This window comes from Mastigoproctus giganteus, chromosome 9, assembly GCF_048544385.1.
Source record: "Mastigoproctus giganteus isolate SK-2022 chromosome 9, ASM4854438v1, whole genome shotgun sequence".
In the NCBI taxonomy this organism is placed as follows: Eukaryota; Metazoa; Arthropoda; class Arachnida; order Uropygi; family Thelyphonidae; genus Mastigoproctus; species Mastigoproctus giganteus.
This window is the reverse complement of record NC_143583.1, coordinates 50,847,315-50,868,318: the sequence shown is the minus strand read 5'-3', so window position 1 is coordinate 50,868,318 and position 21,004 is coordinate 50,847,315. Positions and strand designations below refer to the sequence as shown.

At 38.6% G+C, this 21,004-nt stretch overlaps 1 protein-coding gene across 2 annotated transcripts in view; it reads right to left on the bottom strand.

Annotated features, from left to right (window-relative positions):
- Positions 1 to 3,045: 3,045 nt before the first annotated feature.
- LOC150080215 (protein transport protein Sec61 subunit gamma) overlaps positions 3,046 to 21,004 on the bottom strand; it is a 29,988-nt gene continuing 12,029 nt past the window's right edge. The window contains exons 3-4 of one of the 2 annotated variants that reach the window (XM_090381023.1): positions 6,011 to 6,113; positions 3,046 to 3,176 (exon numbers count right to left, since the gene is read on the bottom strand). In XM_090381023.1, coding sequence (XP_090237149.1) covers positions 3,167 to 3,176; positions 6,011 to 6,113 — 113 coding nt within the window. In that variant the 3' untranslated portion in view covers positions 3,046 to 3,166. Of the gene's footprint in view, positions 3,177 to 6,006; positions 6,114 to 21,004 lie in introns of those variants that run through there. The other variant, XM_090381024.1, reaches the window with a different exon arrangement.

Here is a 21,004-nt window from a genome sequence, read left to right as displayed (position 1 = left end):
TGTTAAAGTACTCTATATTATATTTTGCAATATTTTGTTCCTGATTTTATTCTAGATATATACACTGTGATTTTTATTTCTTTGTAGTAGTATTAGTAAATTAATAAGAGGAGTTTACCTCAATATAGTACGTGGAACACTTCCGTATGATACCCTCCAGAAATTAAAACGGAAAAAACGAAAAAATCGACAACTTACCGGTACATTAAAGTAAAATATAAATAATTAAATAATTAAAGTAAAATATAAATAATTAATTTAACACAATTCAAAACAATTAAAATTCAAATTAACGCAATTAAAAGAATCTAACGAAAATATTCAAAACGATTCAAAAATCGTTTTGAATATTTTCGTTAGATTCTTTTAATTGCGTTAATTTGAATTTTAATTGTTTTGAATTGTGTTAAATTGATTATTTAATTATTTATATTTTACTTTAATTATTTAATTATTTATATTTTACTTTAATGTACCGGTAAGTTGTCGATTTTTTCGTTTTTTCCGTTTTAATTTCTGGAGGGTATCATACGGAAGTGTTCCACGTACTATATTGAGGTAAACTCCTCTTATTAATTTACTAATATTATTTTCAACGTAGAACATATTGAGTATTACAGCTCTGATTCATACTATCTAATTTCTTTGTAGTTTACATAGAAAAATATTTGTAACTTTCTTTTTTGTTTGATATTTTTGTTTTGTTATATTCATTGCATTATTTTATTAAAATATATGCAAATCGTAGATCATTGCAATAGAAATTTTTATAAATTCATAAAGATTGACTACCTGCATATAATAGGGGCATACTTATATTACTTTTGCTCCAGGAGTGGGATTGCCTAGTTCCATCTCTGATGCCAACCTTTGTATCATCTCCAATATTTTGCATGACATCCAATCTTATAATGATTATTATCACCTGAAAATGCCATACAAGTACAGTACAGTATAGTTGCCTTATTTGTACATTTACACAAGTGTTTTGCAAGTAGAAATTTCTAAAATAAAGATGCCACTCAGTTAATCAATTTGGCTGCAAGGGCAATCTTGCTATATTGGCAGCTTATTTAAAACAATGCTTTTAATTTTACATAACCAAGTAATCAACATGCAAATGCAGCAGTAGACACAGGGATAGCATGGGGTCACACATAAATTAGAGGACCATATCTTGGTTTACTTGCTTACCAACTATCATACATACTGGCCTAATTAGATCACGGTACACACAAATGGTGTTTGTTTAAATATATCAATGTTCATTACACTATTACTTGAAACCATGTTCTGATTAGTATTTTGAAAACAGTCACAACAGCAATTGCTTTATTAGGACAGGGTACATCAGAAGCAAGAGATGATTGTCCAATTGTGTAAGACAATGGCTAAGCTGAATCTTGAGTATTCATACAGGTGTAGAGGCCTCGTTTTGGAATGAAGATCTGCTGGAACAGGTACAGTAATGGGCAATAAGATTGGCGAGAGGAATAGAAGGGTGGTCTTATTAAGGAAGGTTTCAGCTCTGCAAATTGCAGTGTCTGGAGACTAGGCACTTACTTACGAGACCCGACTGAATGCTCCAAATGGATTGAGGATCCTTCCCTTTGCTCAGACTACACGAGGACATAAATTTAAATTGAAAAATGATGGTTGTAGAATGTGTGAAAATTAGCTTTTGGCCAGAGTAATTGATTGTTGGAACAAACTTCTACCCGGTGCTGCGGAGATGGGTAGAGTGAATAAATATAAGGAAGAATTAAACAGATGAGGTGGATACTTTTTTTCTTGGCTGACTGTATAAGCTTGCTTCCTTGCATCATTTGCCACTAACAATACTACTGAGTTTCTAGAAAGTTTGTCAAAGTTAGCATTATCCCTAGTCAAACATGTTTTGCACTTTTTTTTATTTTACCTCAATAAAATCAAGCTATTAATGAGTTGTTGCAGAAGCAGTTTCCACTTGTGGAAATGCCATTTCCAATGACTGTCACTAGAGTTCACACAAGCTGCAATACATCTTCATATGGTATTCTAGAGTCTGTATGTATTAAAGCGACTCCCAAACAAGCAATCCACCACCACAGCACTAACTTTCATGCCACAGTAAGGCCGAATAAGAATCCGATTTCAGGATGCACCCGGACTCATCCATAAAAGTACATGCTATTCCTCATCAGTCCAATTATAATGTTCAAGTGCTTGCATTCTAATGACCCTGTGATGTCAGATACTCAATTTAACAAACCATTGGTCTTCTTTCATGAAATCTGTCTGTTCATGCAATTCTGAATGTCACCCATGCCTCTCCCCCTAAACTGGAGATCTATGGCAGGGTTTCTCAAACTTTGTGCTGCAGCAACGCGTGATATTTTAAAATTTCGAGTGAAACAGCGATACTTGCCATGTCGGACACTGCACAAACTACTAGGTTGAGGTAGTTCAGTTTCAGCATTACTTACTAAGTTGTCTGGACCTAACTACTTAATAAACAGAACTGTTAGGTATTTCTTTTGCCTAGGGGAACCATGAAAAAATTACTGAGACACTAAGGGCAATGTGAATTGAGAAAGTTTGGGAATCTCTGATCTATGGTCTAGATTTCTTGTATCACAAATTTTCCTTAAAATTGGACTGCATGCAAGTCCGGCATACATTTGCTAATAGACTCGTCAATTGACTAAAAACGAGTAAGCGTTGAAACGCTCAATAGCTTAATGTATAGCGGATTCAATGATTCTGGTGATGCTATAAATTTAAAAAAAGTTACTGGCAAAGATGATAACGCTATCTTCTCATGGTTTGTATTAAGACATGGCTTAATATGAAATATGGATAATTCTATTCCCATTTAATAACCAAACTCTCACAAACATTTTTACTGTGTAATATAAAACATGATAGAATCTTTCACATTAAGCACAGTATTAGTAAAATACAAACTCTCTCTCTCTCTCTCTCTCTCTCTCTCTCTCTCTCTCTCTCTCTCTTTTGCTCACACACAATATATTTTGATAACAGAACAGATAATAAGCAATTCAATGTGGATCAAAACTCTCAAAAATTTTTATTACAATTTACACTTGCATTAAAAATTATGGTTTTTGAATACTGTGATATGTTTATGACAGCAATGTAAATGAAAGTTAGTATCCAGTCCATTTCATGAACCCCTGAAAAGTGGAAAAAAAAAAAAAAGATAAATACACTATCATAAATGCTGCCATTAAAGAAAACTGACAATATTAGTTTCACAAAAACATTCAAATCAAACATTCAATTCAAATCAAAATCAATTCAAATGATAACTATTAATCATACACAAAACAAAAACATATTTATAACTAAACTTCACTGAGGTTTAAAACTACCCACTATTCACTACAGAAGTTATACAAGGTTTCATTGAAAGATTCAGCAAATGATCGTATAATTGAGGAATACACAGCTAAAAGACTGAGTGGGGCTTACAACTTTTGAGCATGTACACCCCAAGTTTCCACATCAGTATAGCAGAAAACTGTTTTGGATGAACAGTTAGTATTAGTATATCATTAGTAACAGCCAATGATAGAAGAAAACTAGCTTTTACACAAAAAAAAAAAAAAAAAAAAAAAAAAACTTTCCCACATCACCTGTCCATCCCCTCCAATAGTTTACTAGTTTTTCCTTCAGTTTATTCAAATTATCCACTTCCACAACAGATGGAGGTTTGTTCCAGCAACAAATCACCCTCTGGCTAAAGGTAAACTTCTGCACATCTATTCTGCAACTGTCCTTTCTCAACTGTAATTTCAGCCCCTTACGTGCATAGTGCAAGCAAGAGGAAGAATGCTATCGGCACTGAGATTGCACAATCCATTAAATGCCTCAATCAATTCTTCTCACATGTGCCTAGCCTTTAGATGCTGCAATTTGCAAAAGTGAAGTCTGTCTCAATAAGAACAGCCTTTTGTTCTCACCAATCTCATTGCCCTTCTCTGCACCAGTTTCAGCAGACCCACATTCCTAAATTGAGAACACCAGATCTGTGAGCAGTACTCAAGATGCAATCTAACCATTGTCTTATACAATAGGATAATCATCTCCTTATCATTGCTAGCAAAATTCCTTCATATCATTGACAAAACCCCATGAGCTGTTCTGGCAGCCCATATGTACTGCTCAGAGAACTTCATATCTGACTGCACAATTACCCCCAGGTCTTTTCATTTTCCACTATGCTGATTGTAGTATAAAAACATTATGTTAATCTGGGATTACAGCTACCCATATGCAGTACCTTGCATTTGTCAACGTTAAACTTCAACTGCCAATCCTCAGCCTGTCTGCTTAAATTTTCTAGATCTTGTTGCAGTAGCATATATTCATTATTGTCATTAACCACCGTCAAGTTTTGTATCATCTACAAACCAAGACATTAAGCCTAATATATCTTCATCAATATCATTAATAAATATAGAAAACAAAAAGCCCAGCACTGAACCCTAGGGGACTCCATTAACATTAGTCCAAATAGAGCAGTGTCCATTGATAACTACTCTGTATTCTCCCACTCAACCATCCCTTTATCCATAGCAGTAACATGCCCTTAATGCCACACTGCTCAAATTTATACAGCAGTCTTATGTGCAACAGTATTAAAAGCTTTCCCAAAATCCAAATATATGATCAAAATTACTTTTTGCATCCAGTTTCTTTGTTACTGCATCACGTTATCCAATCAAATTGGTCATATAAGAGAGCCCATTAACAACTCCAAGTTATAACTGCACTCCTGTCAAGATGGTTCCGCATTACTTCTTTAATCAATGGTTCCATTATTTTCCCTGGACCAGAAGTAAAGCTAACATAATTATGCTCCCATAATTAAGGCTAAGAGTTTTCTTATTCTAACCTCCTTAGCTGATTCCCTTAATTTAATTGGATATATTCCATAAATCCAGGTGCTTTTATGTTCATCCTCAGTAATTTCTCTTTCACTTACAACTTAATTACCACAAAATCATTTAGCTATCCCATTCAGTTAGAATTTAAAAAATGTCTGACATTGCCTTTCTTAAAGAAGTCCTAACATGTAAATGCAAAACTCATTCAGTCTTTCAGCAACCTGAGCAGGCTTGCTTTTCACTTGCTTTTCTTATTTGTCACATGTTCCGAAAATGACAAAATTTGAATATTCAAATATCAAAGTTTGTTGTATATTTGAAAGTCAACAACGAAACAGAAACCCATATAAAAAAAATTTGCTACAGTTTACATAGGTGATACTATGATTGAAAAAAGAAACAAAAAAAAAAAAAAAAAAAAATTATGCAGTTTTAAAGTTCAGCAAGAGAAATATTTTGCCTGAAGATGAAGAAAGCTCTTGCCTGTGAAAAACCCAAAATGATAAAACATCAATTAATTACTGCTGAGATGTCTCATTTGGTTTGGTTCAGGCCATTTTTACCGAGGATTTGGACATGAGGTGAGTGAGCACTAAGTTGTTCCACACAATTCTCACTGAGCGAGCTGCACCCACCTAATTTAGCACCATGCAATTTTGGCTATTTTCAAAATTAAAATAAGACATGAAGTAAAATGATTTCAGCCAGTTCAAGAACTCCAATCAAAAATGATGGAACACTTAAAAGCATTTACAATGTAAACATTTATCATTAAATAAAATAACTTTTTTGCAAAACTCAATGAACTTGATTAAATCTTGTGTAACAGCATCCAACCAAATCAGTAAGAGGTAAGAAATAGGTTTCCTTCCATGGAAAATCTTCTGTTTTAATCCATATGGATATATTTTATTTCACATTCACATCTTAACAATGAAATAATCCTATAAAAAAGCAAGAAACAAGAAAACAAACCAGTGTCTTCAAGCGACTAATTAGATAATAAATATTGTGTTAAATGTGAATAATTATTTTAATACTTTCAGAAATTTGTTTTCTACTACAAAAAAAAAAAAAATAATAATAAAATAAAAAAATATAAATAAAATTACACTTACACAATGATGTTGTTAATTGGAATATGAATCAGCTTTACAAAAAATCCAATGAATCCCATAATTGCAAAACCAATTGCCGTAGCCATTGCAATCTTCTGAAATTCTAAATAAAAAGTATATCCAGTGTTTCAAGTTATTTAAACATTATTTTCAAATATGAGTTTGCAGTACATCAATAGAAGTACTTATTCTACTGCAAGCATGTGCAATATAAACAATGCAAAAGACAGAACAACCTAAAATAACCAAATAAAATACAATTTATGTTCACATTACATAAAAATGTATAAATAACAAAAACCAAATTAATTGCCATGGTCTTACGTGTACCATTAAGAAAAACAGAATGCATTAACCCCTTTAACAATATGTACTGAGATCTACATTTTGAAAGTTTCTTCAAACAATATATTCTTTTAATGTAAGAATTTGTCTTCCAATTTTTTATCATACTGCCATGCCATATCTGTGTTATATATATATATATATATATATATATATATATATATATATATATATATATATATATATAACACCATACAAATAAATTAGAATACGGATTAAAATAAAATAATACCAGCAGTATGGCAAGACAAGAGCGGAAAAAGTCGAAATTAAACCTTAGTTCATTATTCGTCTATATAAACTGGTTAAGATTACTTTTGTCAGTAGTGTGGCTTTGTACTGGAGTGCTTGTATCTGTTCTATTTTTAATTTTCGCTGCATCAGGACCACCGCTGTTCAATTCCCATGCATTGGCGGTTCAATCTGGGGATCGGGTGGCTGACCCGCCGCAAAGGAGAATCGATCGAAAGATCGATTCTCCTTTGCGGCGATTTGTCTAGAGTTCGAAATGCAGCGATTCCCTGACCATTATTGGCCTTGTGGGCCTCTGTCGAGATGGGCCGTAATGGTCAGTCTATTTTTTGGTTTATTTTTGTAGTTGTTTATATCTCTGTTGGTGATATTTCACATAAATTTGGACCTGGTGCCCGTCAGAGGGGGCACCGTTAAATTTCTATTTAATTAGCTTTTAAAACTCAATGAATTATTATTCGTACATTTTGAATAACGTAGAACGTTATTCAAATATATATATAGAGACAGTTTCTAACTATTTATTTTTGAGTATTTAACACAGCTGAAGGACTATCGCATTGAAATATAATTATCTTACAAAATAATGCAAGTTAAAATATTAGCAGTTAATGTTCATTATTCTTTCAATGCCATTGATTTTCATTTATATTCAGCTACAAGGTAAAATGTGCTGGTCCCACAGGAACTAGTAGTTGTTGGTGGCTCCATTGTCAGGGAAACGAGGAACATATTCTGCAAAAAGGATAGTTGGAACAGCAGCAGAGTATGTCTGCCAGAGGCAAAGGTTGATGACTTAGAGCAGATATCTTTTAAGGGCACAAAAGGTGATATTGTTGAACACGTTGGCATTAATGATATTAAGAGTAGGACACTGGCAGAATTACTTAACAAGTACAGGTCAATGTTGAAATAAAGCCGTGAGTTAGGGTTGAATTTGAAGACACGAAAGGACGAAGTATAAGACGAGAGCCTTGTTGATCAATTCGGCCCTGGAGAGATTGTGCAAGGGTCAAGGGGTAGAAATTTTTCACAGCTTGGTCTGTGCTTGTTAACAGGAGAGACTGCTTCTACAGGTATGGGATACACTTAAATAGAGAGAGTGAAAGAATATTTGCTGATGATATGGCGCCTCCGTAGCCAGGTGGGCAGGAGCAGCAGTGCATGCACACGCTTCTTGATTAGACCGGGGTTCGAGCCCATAACCACCAAATACAGAGGATGCAGAAAGGTCAGGGAATGACCACCGTATATCCCCGGAGCAATATGGCCTTAGTTGCTAATGCTCCTAAAAACCAAAATAACAACAAAAAAGCTGATGCTATCAAGGCAGTGTTAGGCAAGTCGGAAGACTGCTAGCTTGGGTGGAGGGAGGATACACGGACTAATAGATCAACAGTAGCCGCTGGCAGGTGAAAGTGATTCTTGCACTGCTTCTATTGGAATGAGCAATAGCCTGGAAAACAAGGTGCAGGGGATTTCAGAGACTGCTGGGAGTCATTGCAGAACAAGTAAATACATGGGCTGCGTTAGGTTAGCTAAGGACAGGAACAGGTGCATGTATACTTGCATGTACAAAAATGTTAGGAGTTTGGTAAATAAATTTGATGAATTTGAGGTGTTCGTCAAAACATCAAAGCCAGATATTGTTGGGATATCAGAGACGTGGTGTCACACAGATATAAGGAATGCAGAAAATGGAATTCGGAGAGTACAATGTGTACAGAAAGGATAGACACGATAGGAAGGGAGGAGGGGTTATGCTATTAGTTAAGAAACACAGAATCCAAGGAAGTACAGCCAGTCGACATAGCTGGACAGTGCAGTGCCGAGTCAGTTTGGTGTGACATAAGCACTGGGAAATCAAAATTGAGTAGGAGTGAGTTATAGGCCTAATGATACATATGGGTAGAATGAACAACTGTACAGAGAAATAGTGGGCCATAAATCAGTCTTATAATGGTGGATTTTAATTTCTCAGATATTGACTGGAATTTGTGAGTTGGTCACACACATTAGCAAACTGGTCTCCGTAGCTGAGTGGTCAGGAGCGGGAGTGAAATAGCACACGCTCCTTGATTAGACCAGGGTTCAAGCCCCTGACTGTTAATACGGTCGATCTGCAAACCCACACTGGACCAGCGTGGCAGATTATGGTCCATTTCCCTCAACAGGAATTGTTGAGGAGGCTTCCACCCTGCAGTGGGTTGATTAACCGAATTTAGTCGATTTATTAACCAATTGTTATATTAAATTATCTTCTATAAGTAGATTATAGACCTAGTCAGGATCCTTAGTTTATTCTAAATTGAGATAGCGAGATTTGGAAGCTAATCAATACTTACGAGTCCGTAGAAGTATCGTTCATGAATTCCCGCCATTTTTACACGATAGCATAAGCTTAGTGTAGTATAGTGGATAATATAATATTGTCAATTAATCAGTAAATCTATTAATCTTGATAAACTTTATTGTCAATTAAATTGTACTTTTAACTCTCTCTCTCTCTCTCTCTCTCTCTCTCTCTCTCTCTCTCTCTCTCTCTCTCTCTCTCTCTCTCTCTCTCATATATATATATATATATATATATATATATATAAAACGACTTAATCGTAACAAATAATTAATACACAACTATAGTGGTACACGTGATACGGAAGTTATATAAAGGGAACTCGTAGAAAACACTAGACACCGAAAAAATAAATATAGCGTTATAACTGTTTTGGGATATAACTTAAGGATTTAATTTTGTTTTGAAATTTTTTTGAATTAAATCGGAATCATGACTCAGACCAGAGCAGCAAAGCAAAAGGCTCAAGCTAATGGGAGTGCTGTGGCTCAGAGCAGAACTGAGGGGGGCAGTTGCCCTCTGAATCACAGTCTTTTAAAATGCACTGTTTGCTTGATGTTTGCTGAGCAGTCAGGTATGGGACATGATACTGCCAAGGGGGATGTCTTTGTGCGTGCACGATGTAAGGAGTGCAAGGAAATCAGGTGACAACTCAGCGTTGTTATGGGCCTTTATGAGAGCTTGAAGGACAGGGTGGATGCCCTCGAAGGAAATAAATTGAGGGGGCCCATCAAGCTCTCAGCCGCCCACATCAACGCCAGAGCTTGCACTTGGTCATCAGGCAACACAGAGGCAGCCCCCTAGGCAGAATGCGCTGGTCCCACAGGAACTAGTAGTTGTTGGTGACTCTATTGTCAGGGAAGCGGGGAACATGCTTTGTAAAAAGTATAGGTGGAATAGGACCAGGGTATGTCTGCCAGGGGCAAAGGTTGATGACGTTGTAGAGCGGATATCATCTTTTAAGGGCACAAAAGGTGATATAGTTGTACACGTTGGCACTAATGATATTAAGAGTAAGAGACAGGCGGAATTACTTAGCAAGTACAGGTCACTGTTGAAAAAAAGCCGGGAATTAGGGTTGAATTTGAAAGTGTCTGCAATTCTGCCCAGACACGATAGGAGGGAGTATATGATGAGAGCCTTGTCGATCAGTTCGGCCCTGGAAAGATTGTGCAAGGCTCAAGGGGTAGAATTTTTTTTCAGCCTTGACTGTACTTGTTAACAGGAGAGATTGCTTCTACAGGGATGGGATACATTTAAATAGAAAGGGTGCAAGAATTTTTGCTGATGCTGTCGAGGCAGAGTTAGGTGGGTCAGAAAACTGCTAGTTGGGGGGGATACAAGGACTAATAGATTAACAGTAGCCACTAGCAGAGGTGGAAGTGATTCTTGCACTGCTCTATTGAATTGAGCAGAAGCCTGAAAAACAAGATGCAGGACATTTCAGAGACTGCTGGGAGTCATTGCGGTACAAGTAAACACATGGGTTGTGTTAGGGTAGCCAAGAATAGAAACAGGTGCATGTATACCTGCGTGTACACCAATGCTAGGAGTTTGGTAAATAAATTTGATGAATTTGAGGTAGTGCTCAAAACATCAAAGGCAGATATTGTTGGGATATCAGAGACGTGGTGTCACACAGATATAAGGGATGCAGAACTGGAATTTGGGGAGTACAACGTCTACAGAAAGGATAGACACAGGATAGGAAGGGGGGAGGGGTTATGCTATTAGTTAAGAAACACAAAGTCCAAGGAAGTGAAGCCAGTCGACATCGCTAGACAGTGCAGTGTTGAGTCAGTTTGGTGTGACATAAGCATTGGGAGATCAAAATTGAGAGTAGGAGTGTGCTATAGGCCTAATGACTCTGATGAGTATAATAAGAAACTGTACAGGGAAATAGAGTGGGCCAGTAAATCAGACAGTCTTATAATGGGGGATTTTAATTTCCCAGATATTGACTGGAATTTGTGGGTTGGTCACTCACACACTAGCAAGGCTTTTGTGGATTTATTGGATGATTGTTTTCTACATCAGCATGTTCGGGAGGCAACTAGAGGGAGTAATACTCTGGATTTGATTATCAGCAGTGATACTTCATGCATTAAGAATCTGCAGATAAATGAACCACTAGGTCGCAGTGATCACAGTGTGTTGAAGTGGGATTTACTCAAGGAGGTAACTACCATCAGAGGTAAAGGGAAGGGTTTTTGTTTTCGCAAAGGCGACTATGATGGTCTGAGACAGTATTTAAATTCTATACAGTGGGACCAACTGATGATGTTACCAACAGCAAACTCAAAATGGGAAGCATTCAAGGAACTAATCTTGGAGGCTACCAGGCTTTACATACCAACTAAGAAATATTGTTCAAGGTTTAGGCCTAAATGGTTGTCAGATGAACTAATGAGACATGTGGCTTAGAAGAAAAATGCATGGGATACATACAAATTAATGGGTGACATGGAAGCATATGATAGATATAAGTTGGTCTGTAACCAAGTCACAAAGGAGATTAGGCAGGCAAAGGCAGACTACGAAAAATTCTTGGCAAAGAATGCAAAGAAAAACAGAAAAGAGTTCTTTACCTATTTAAACTCAAGAAGGAAAGGGATGAATCAGATTGGTCCACTGGATATTGATGGTTCAACAGTTGAGGATCCTGCTCAGGTGGTTAACAATCTAAACGAATATTTTGCATCTACATTCACGCATGAGGAGTTATTCAGGAAGGAGAATGATGTAGGTAAAGTAAACATTGGCAGTGAGCTGGATGATTTTGTAATAACTTAGAGGAAAGTGGAGGAGAGATTGTTGAGGATAAACATAAAAAAAGGCACCTGGGGTGGATGGGATCTATCCAGTTATATTAAAGGAGGCAGCAAAGGAAGTAAGCAAACCCCTAGCCATAATTATGAGAGCTTCTTTGGACTCAGGGGAGGTACCCATAGACTGGAGATGTGAAAATGTAATCCCAATTCACAAAGAGGATCAAAGGCTGACACAAGTAATTATAGACCTGTTAGTTTAACTTCTGTTCCAGGTAAATTAATGGAGGCACTGGTTAAAGAAGCACTGCAGGATCATCTAGACAAGAATTGAGTAATAGCTCAGACGCAGCATGGTTTTGTTAAGGGCAGGTCTTGGCTGACCAATTTGATTGGATACTATGATGTAGTCACAAAAGAACTGGATGCAGGGAATAACTTTGATATTATATATTTGGATCTTAGAAAGGCTTTTGATACTGTTGCACATGGAAGACTGCTGCACAAATTGGAGCAGTGTGGCATTGGAGGCAAATTGCTGCTATGGATAAGGGGATGGTTGAGTGGCAGAAAATAGAGTGGTAATCAATGGACACTGCTCAACGTGGACTAATGTTATTAGTGGAGTTCCTCAGGGTTCAGTGTTGGGTCCGTTGTTGTTTTCGGTGTTTATGAATGATATTGATGATGGGATATTAAGTTTAATGTCCAAGTTTGCAGGTGATACAAAGGTTGGCAATGTTGTTAAGGACACCACTGACGCTATAGTGCTGCAACAGGATCTGGAAAGGTTGAACAGATGGGCTGAGAGGTGGCAAATGAAGTTTACCATTGACAAATGTAAAGTACTACATACGGGAAACAGTAACCCCAGAGCAACGTATCAACTCTGCGGTACTACACTGACAGTGGTGGAGAATGAAAAGGACCTGGGGGTAATTGTGCAGGCAGATATGAAGTTCTCTGAGCAGTGCAGACGAGCTGCAAGTGTAGCTCATGGTGTCTTGTCAATGATATACAGGAATTTTTCTAGCAGGGATAAGGAGGTGATTATTCCCTTGTATAAGGCAATGGTTAGGCCACATCTTGAGTACTGTATACAGGTCTGGAGGCCTCATTTCAAGAAGGATGTTGTTGTTGTTGTTTGGTTTTTAGGAGCATTAGCAACTAAGGCCATATTGCTCCGAGAATATGCGGTGGTAATCCCTGACCTTTCCGCATCCTCCGTATTTGGTGGTGACGGGCTCGAACCCCGGAGTAATCAAGAAGCGTGTGCTACGCACTGCTGCTCCTTCCCACCTGGCTAAGGAGGCACCTTTTCAAGAAGGATGTAGAGCTGTTGGAACGGGTACAGAGAAGGGCAACAAGATTAGTGAATGGAACAAAGGGTTGCTCTTACGAAGAAAGGCTTAAGTTTTGCAAATTACAGAGTCTGGAGACTAGGCACCGGCGAGGTGATCTGATAGAGGTGTATAAGGTTTTGAATGATTTGAGCATGCTCAATGCCAATGAGATTCTTCATCTTGCTCAGAATAATCAGCTCAGAGGGCATAAATTCAAATTGAGGAAGGACGGATGTCGGATAGATGTGCGGAAATTTGCCTTTGGCCAGCGGGTGGTTGGTTGGTAGAACCGACTTCCATCACTTCTGTTGAAGTTCATAGCCTAAACAAATTTAAGGCTCAACTGGACAGGTATTTAGAGCGAACGGAGGGGTGAAATGGGAGTGGTGTCTTTTTTTTTTTTTTTTTTTGGCTGATGCTGAATAAGCTTGGTTTATTGCATCATATGCCTCTACTAATGCTAATGATGGCTGCAGTTCACTTTTTTTTTTTTTTTTTTCATTAGAAAGGCTTTTGCGGATTTATTGGATGATTGTTTTTACAGCAGCATGTTCAGGAGCCAACAAGAGATAGTAATACTCTAGATCAGATTATAAGCAGTGATTCTTCACGCATTAAGAATTTGCAGATAAAGGGGCCACTAGGTGGCAGTGCTCACAGTGTGCTGATGTGGGATTTACTTAGAGGTAACTATCATCAGGGGTAAAGGGAAGGATTTTTGCTTTAGTAAAGGTGACTACGATGGTCTGAAACAGTATTTAATTTCTATACGGTTGAACCAACTGATGTTACCAACAGCAAATTCAAAATGGGAAGTATTCAAAGAATTCTTGGAAGCTACTAGGCTTTTCATACCAACTAAGAAATACTGTTCAAGATTTAGGCCTAAAGGGATGTCTGATGAACTAATGAGACACTTTAACATTAGCAGAGGCATATGATGCAAGAAAGCAAGCTAATGCAGCATCAGCCAAAAAAAAAAAAAAAAAACACCACTCCCATTTCACCCCTCCGTTCATTTGAGATACCTGTCCAACTGAGCCTTAAATTTATTTAGGCTATCAACTTCCACAACAAGGGATGGAAGTCTGTTCCACCAACCAACTATCCAATGGCTAAAGGCAAATTTCCGCACGTCTATCCTACATCTGTCTTTCCTCAATTTCAATTTATGTCCTCTCAGGTGATTCTTCTGAGCTAGAGGAAGAATCCCATCAGCATCGAGCACGCTCAAACCATTCAAGGCTTTATACACCTCTATCAGATCACCTCGCTGGTGCCTAGTCTCCAGACACTGTAATTTGCAAAACTTAAGCCTTTCTTCGTAAGAGCACCCCTTTGTTCCATTCACTAATCTTGTTGCCCTTCTCTGTACTCGTTCCAGCAGCTCTACATCCTTCTTGAAATGAGGCCTCCAGACCTGTATACAGTACTCTAGGTGTGGCCTGACCATTGCCTTATACAAGGGAATAATCACTTCCTTATCCCTGCTGGAAAAATTCCAGTATATCATTGACAATACTCCATGAGCTACTCTTGCAGCCCGTCTGCACTGCTCAGAGAACTTCATATCTGCCTGCACAACCACCCCAAAGTCCCTTTCATTCTCTACCACTTTCAGTGTAGTACCACAGAGTTGATACATTGCTCTGGGGTTGCTGTTTCCCATGTGTAGCACTTTACATTTGTCAATGTTAAACTTCATTTGCCACCTCTCAGCCCATCTGCTCAACCTTTCCAGATCCTGTTGCAGTAGCATAGTGTCAGTAGTGTCCTTGACAACCCTGCCAACCTTTGTATCGTCTGCAAACTTGGACATTAAGCTTGATATGCCATCATCAATATCATTTATAAATACAGAAAACAATAATGGACCCAACACTGAGCCCTGAGGGACTCCACTAATAACATTAGTCCACGATGAGCAGTGTCCACTGATTACCACTCTGTCTTCTCCCCCTCAACCACCCCTTTATCCATAGCAGCAATTTGCCTCCAATGTCACACTGCTCCAATTTGTGTAGCAGTCTTCCATGTGCAACAGTATCAAAAGCCTTTCTAAGGTCCAAGTATATAATATCAAAGCTATTCCCTGCATCCAGTTCTTTTATGACTGCATCATAGTATCCAATCAAATTGGTCAGGCAAGACTTCCCCTTAACAAAACCATGCTGTGTCCGAGCTATAACCGAAGTCTTGTCTAAATGATTCTGCAGTGCTTCTTTAACCAGTGCCTCCATTAATTTTCCTGGAACAGAAGTTAAGCTCACAGGTCTATAATTACTTGTGTCAGCCTTTGATCCTCCTTTGTGAATTGGGGTCACATTTGCACATTTCCAGTCTATGGGTACCTCCCCTGAGTCCAAAGAAGCTCTCTAATTATGGCTAAGGGTTTGCTTACTTCCTTTGCTGCCTCCTTTAATATAACTGGATAGATCCCATCCACCCCGGGAGCCTTTCTTGTGTTTATCTTCAACAGTTTCTCCTCCACTTTACTCCCAGTTATTTCAAGATTCTGTAGCTTACTACTAGAGTTGAATACACCTCTGGCATTCCCCTTGCTGAATAACTCCTCATGTGTGAATGTCGATGCAAAATATTCATTTAGTTTGTTAGCTACCTGAGCAGGATCATCAACAGTTGACCCATCAATATCAAGTGGACCAATCTGATTCATCCCCTTCCTTCTAGAGTTTACATAAGTAAAGAACTCTTTGCTGTTTTTCTTTGCATCCCTTGCCAAGGATTTCTCGTAATCTGCCTTCGCCTGCCTAACCTCCTTTGTAACTTGGTTGCATATCAACTTGTATCTATCATAGGCTTCTGTGTCATGTGTTAATTTGTAAGTATCCCATGCATTTTTCTTCTCTGCCATATGCCTCATTAGTTCATCTGACATACATTTTGACCTAAAACCTTGAACAATATTTCTTGGTTGGTATGTAAAGCATAGTAGCTTCCAAGATAAGTTCTTTGAATGCTTCCCATTTTGAATTTTCTGTTGGTAACATCATCAGTTGGTCCCACTGTATAGAATTTAAATACCGTCTCAGTCCATCGTAGTCGCCTTTACGGAAGCAATAACCCTTCCCTTTACCCCTAATGGTAGTTACCTCTTTGAGTAAATCCCACTTCAGCACACTGTGATCACTGCCACCTAGTGGTTCATTTATCTGCAGATTCTTAATGCATGAAGAATCACTGCTGCTAATCAAATCCACAGTATTACTCCCTCTAGTTGCCTCCCGAACATGCTGATGTAGAAAACAATCATCCAATAAATCCACAAAAGCCTTGCTAGTGTGTGAGTGACCAACCCACAAATTCCAGTCAATATCTGGGAAATTAAAATCCCCCATTATAAGACTGTCTGATTTACTGGCCCACTCTATTTCCCTGTACAGTTTATTATTATACTCATAAGAGTCATTAGGCCTATAGCACACTCCTACTCTCAATTTTGATCTCCCAATGCTTATGTCACACCAAACTGACTCAACACTGCACTGTCTAGCGATGTCGACTGGCTTCACTTCCTTGGTTTTTGTGTTTCTTAACTAATAGCATAACCCCTTCCTATCCTGTCTATCCTTTCTGTAGACGTTGTACTCCCCAAATTGCAGTTCTGCATCCCTTATATCTGTGTGACACCACGTCTCTGATATCCCAACAATATCTGCCTTTGATGTTTTGAGCAATACCTCAAATTCATCAAATTTATTTACTAAACTCCTAGCATTGGTGTACACGCAAGTATACCTGCACCTGTTTCTATTCTTAGCTACTCTAACACAACCCATGTGTTTACTTGTACCGCAATGGCTCCCAGCAGTCTCTGAAATATCATGCATCTTGTTTTTCAGGGTTCTGCTCATTCCAATTGAAGCAGTGCAAGAATCTCTTTCACCTCTGCCAGTGGCTACTGTCAATCTATTGGTCTTTGTCTCCTCCCAAGCTAGCAGTTTTCCGACCCACCTAACACTGACTCGATAGCATCAGCAAATATTCTTGCACCCTTTCTATTTAAGTGTATCCCATCCCTGTAGAAGCAATCTCTCCTGTTAACAAGTACAGTCCAGGCTGAAAAAAAATTCTACCCTTTGAGCCTTGCACAATCTTTGCAGGGCCGAATTGATCGACAAGGCTCTCATCATATACTTCCTCCTATCGTGTCTGGGCAGAATTGCAGACACTTTCAAATTCAACCCTAATTCTCGGCTTTTGTTCAACAGTGACCTGTACTTGGTAAGTAATTCTGCCGGTCTCCTACTCTTAATATTATTAGTGCCAACGTGTACAACTATATCACCTTTTGTGCCCTTAAAAGATGATATTCGCTCTACAACGTCATCAACCTTTGCCCCTGGCAGACATACCCTGGTCCTGTTCCACCTATCCTTTTTACAAAGCATGTTCTCCGTTTCCCTGACAATAGAGTCACCAACAACTACTAGTTCCTTCGGGACCAGCGCATTCTGCCTTGGGGGTTGTCTCTGTGTCACGTGATGCCCAAGTGCAAGCTCTGGCATTGATGTGGGCAGCTGAGAGCTTGATGGGCCCCTCAATTTAGTTTCTTCGAGGGCATCCACCCTGTCCTTCAAGCTCTCATATAGGCCCACAGCGCAAAATAAATTTTCTGTTTATACTCCGGCCCGATAACCAAGTCAGTAGAGTTCACAATAAATCATCAATACAAATATTTATCGTATTTAGTAGTCACTGGTTTGAAGCCCGGTCCACTCAAGGAACGCGTGCTATGCACCCTCGCTCCTGACCACTGGACTACTCGTTGGACACACTGGACCACTGGACTTGTTGCCCTTCTCTGTACTCGTTCCAGCTGCTCTACATCCTTCTTGAAATGAGGTCTCCAGACCTGTATACAGTATTCAAGGTGTGGGCTTACCATTACCTTATACAAAGGAATAATCACCTCCTTTATCTCTGCTAGAAAAATTCCTGTATATCATTGACAAGACACCATGAGCTACTCTTGCAGCCTGTCTGCACTACTCAGAAAACTTCATATCTGCCTGCACAATTATCCCCAGGACCTTTTCATTCTCTACCACTGTCAGTGTAGTACCACAGAGTTGATACATTTCTCTGGGATTACTGTTTCCCATATGTAGTACTTTACATTTGTTAAGGTTAAACTTCATTTGCCACCTCTCAGCCCATCTGCTCAACCTTTCCAGATCCTGTTGCACCAGCATACTGTCAGTAGTGTCCTTAACAACCCTGCCAACCTTTGTATCATCTACATCATTTATAAATACAGAAAACAACAATGGACCCAACACTGAACCCTGAGGGACTCCACTAATAACATTACTCCACAATGAGCAGTGTCCATTGATTACCACTCTGTCTTCTCCCCCCGAACCATCCCTTTATCCCTAGCAGCAATTTGCCTCCAATGCCACACTACTCCAATTTGTTCAGCAGTCCTCTATATGCAACAGTATCAAAAGCCTTTCTAAGATCCAAATATATAATATCAGAATTATTCCCTGTATCCAGTTCTTTTGTGACTGCATCATAGTATTCAATCAAATTGGTCAGGCAAGCCTTTCCCTTAACAAAACCATGCTGTGTCCGAGCTATAACTGAAGTCTTGTGGCAGAGAAGAAAAATGCATGGCACACATAAATTAATATGTGACACAGAAGCCTATGATAGATATAAGCTGATCTGCAACCAAGTTACAAAGGAGGTTAAGCAGGCAAAGTCAGAATACAAGAAATCTTTGGCAAAGGATGCAAAGGAAAACAGAAAAAGAGTTCTTTACTTATGTAAACTCTAGAAGGAAGGGGATGAATCAGATTGGTCCACTTGATATCAATGGTTCAACTATTGATGATCCTGCTCAGGTAGCTAACAAAACTAAATGAGTATTTTTATATCTACATTCACACATGATGAGTCATTCAGGGAGGGAAATGCCAGAAGTGAATTAAACTCTGGCAGTAAGCTAGATGATTTTTAATAACTGAGGGCAAAGTGGAGGAGAAATTGTTGAAGATTAACATAAGGAAGTCACCTGGGGTGAATGGTATCTATCCATTCATATTAAAGGAAGCAGCAAAGGAAGTAAGCAAACCCTTAGCCATAATTATGAATGCTTCCTTGGACTCAAGGGAGGTACCCATGGACTGGAGATGTGCAAATGTGACACCAATTCACAAAGGAGAATTAAAGGGTGACACAAGTAATACAGACTCATTAGTTTAACTTCTGTTCCAGGGTAAATAATAGAAGCACTGGCTAAAGAAGCATAATGCAGGATAATCTAGACAAGACTTATAGCTTGGACACAACATGGGTTTGTTAAGGGGAAGTCTTGTCTGACCAATTTGACTGCATACTATGATGTGGTCACAAAGGAACTGGATGCAGGGAATAATTTTGATATCATATATTTGGACCTTAGAAAGGCTTTTGATACTGTTGCACATGGAAGACTGCTGCACAAATTGGAGCAGTGTTGCAGTGGAGGCAAATTGCTGCTATCGATAAAGGGATGGTTGAGTGGGAGAAGACAGAAAGTGGTAATCAATGGACACTGCTCTTCGTGGACTAATGTTATTAGTGGAGTACCCCAGAATTCAGTGTTGGGTCCATTTTTCTTTTCTGTATTTATTAATGGTATCGATGATGGTATATCAGGCTTAATGTCCAAGTTTGCAAATGATACGAAGGTCGGCAGGGTTATTAATTACAGTTATGACGGTCCGCTACTGCAACAGGATCTAGAAAGGTTGAGCAGATGGGCTGAGAGGAGGCAACTGAAGTTTAACATTGACAAATGTAAAATACTGCACACAAGAAGCAGTAAACCCAGAGCATATCAACTGTGTTGTACTACACTGACAGTGGTAGAGAATGAAAAGGACCTGGGGGTAATTGTGCAGGCAGATATGAAGTTTTCTGAGCGGTGCAGACGGTCTGCAAGAGTAGCTCATGGTGTCTTGTCAATGATATACAGGAATTTTTCTAGCAGTCATAAGGAGGTGATTATCCCCTTGTATAAAGCAATAGTCACGCCACACCTTAAGTACTGTATACAGGCCTGGAGGCCTCATTTTAAGGATGTAGAGCTGTTGGCACGAGTACATAGAAGGGCAACAAGATTAGTGAATGGAACAAAGCGTTGCTCTTATGAAGAGAGGCTTAAAGTTTTGCAAATTACAGTGTCTGGAGACTAGGCACCTGTGATCTGATTGAGGTGTGTAAAGCCTTGAATTGTTGAGCATGCTCAACGCTGATGAGATTCTTCCTCTTGCTCAGAATAATCGCCTGAAATTGCATAAATTCAAATTGAGGAAAGACAGTTGTAGGATAGATGTGCAGAAGTTTGCCTTTAGCCAGTGGGTGGTCGATTGCTGGAACAAACTTCCATCTGTCTTTGTAGAGGTTGATAGCTTAAACAGATTGAAGAACTAGACAAACATTTGGAGCGAGTGAATGGGTGAAATGAAGTGTTTTTTGTTTTTTTTTTTGGCTGATGCTATATAAGTTTGCTTTCTTGCATCATATGTCTTTACTAATGCTAATATTAATGAAATCATTAGGAGTGCATGTGTGCACACACAGCTTTACATGATTATTCATCTTATGGGAATTACATTGTAAGTGCTGATCCTTGTGGGACCCCTTGTTCTTGGACAACTGTTCAGAATAGAGAACTACAGTAATGCAATTGAAAAGTTCTAGAAGTTTTAGAAAAGGCTCTGCTCGATTAGTGTTAGCTGACCCAAAAGTCCTGTGGCAGACAGTTTTTGAAGAATGCATAGTGCTGGGTGGTATCAGTAGCTTTTTTCAATGTCCAGGCAAACCATGATAAGATGTTCACCTTCATCATAAGGTCTAATCCTGATCGATTTTTTTGGAAGCACTACTGGTTTTTATGCTCTGCTGTCTTCTACTGGAA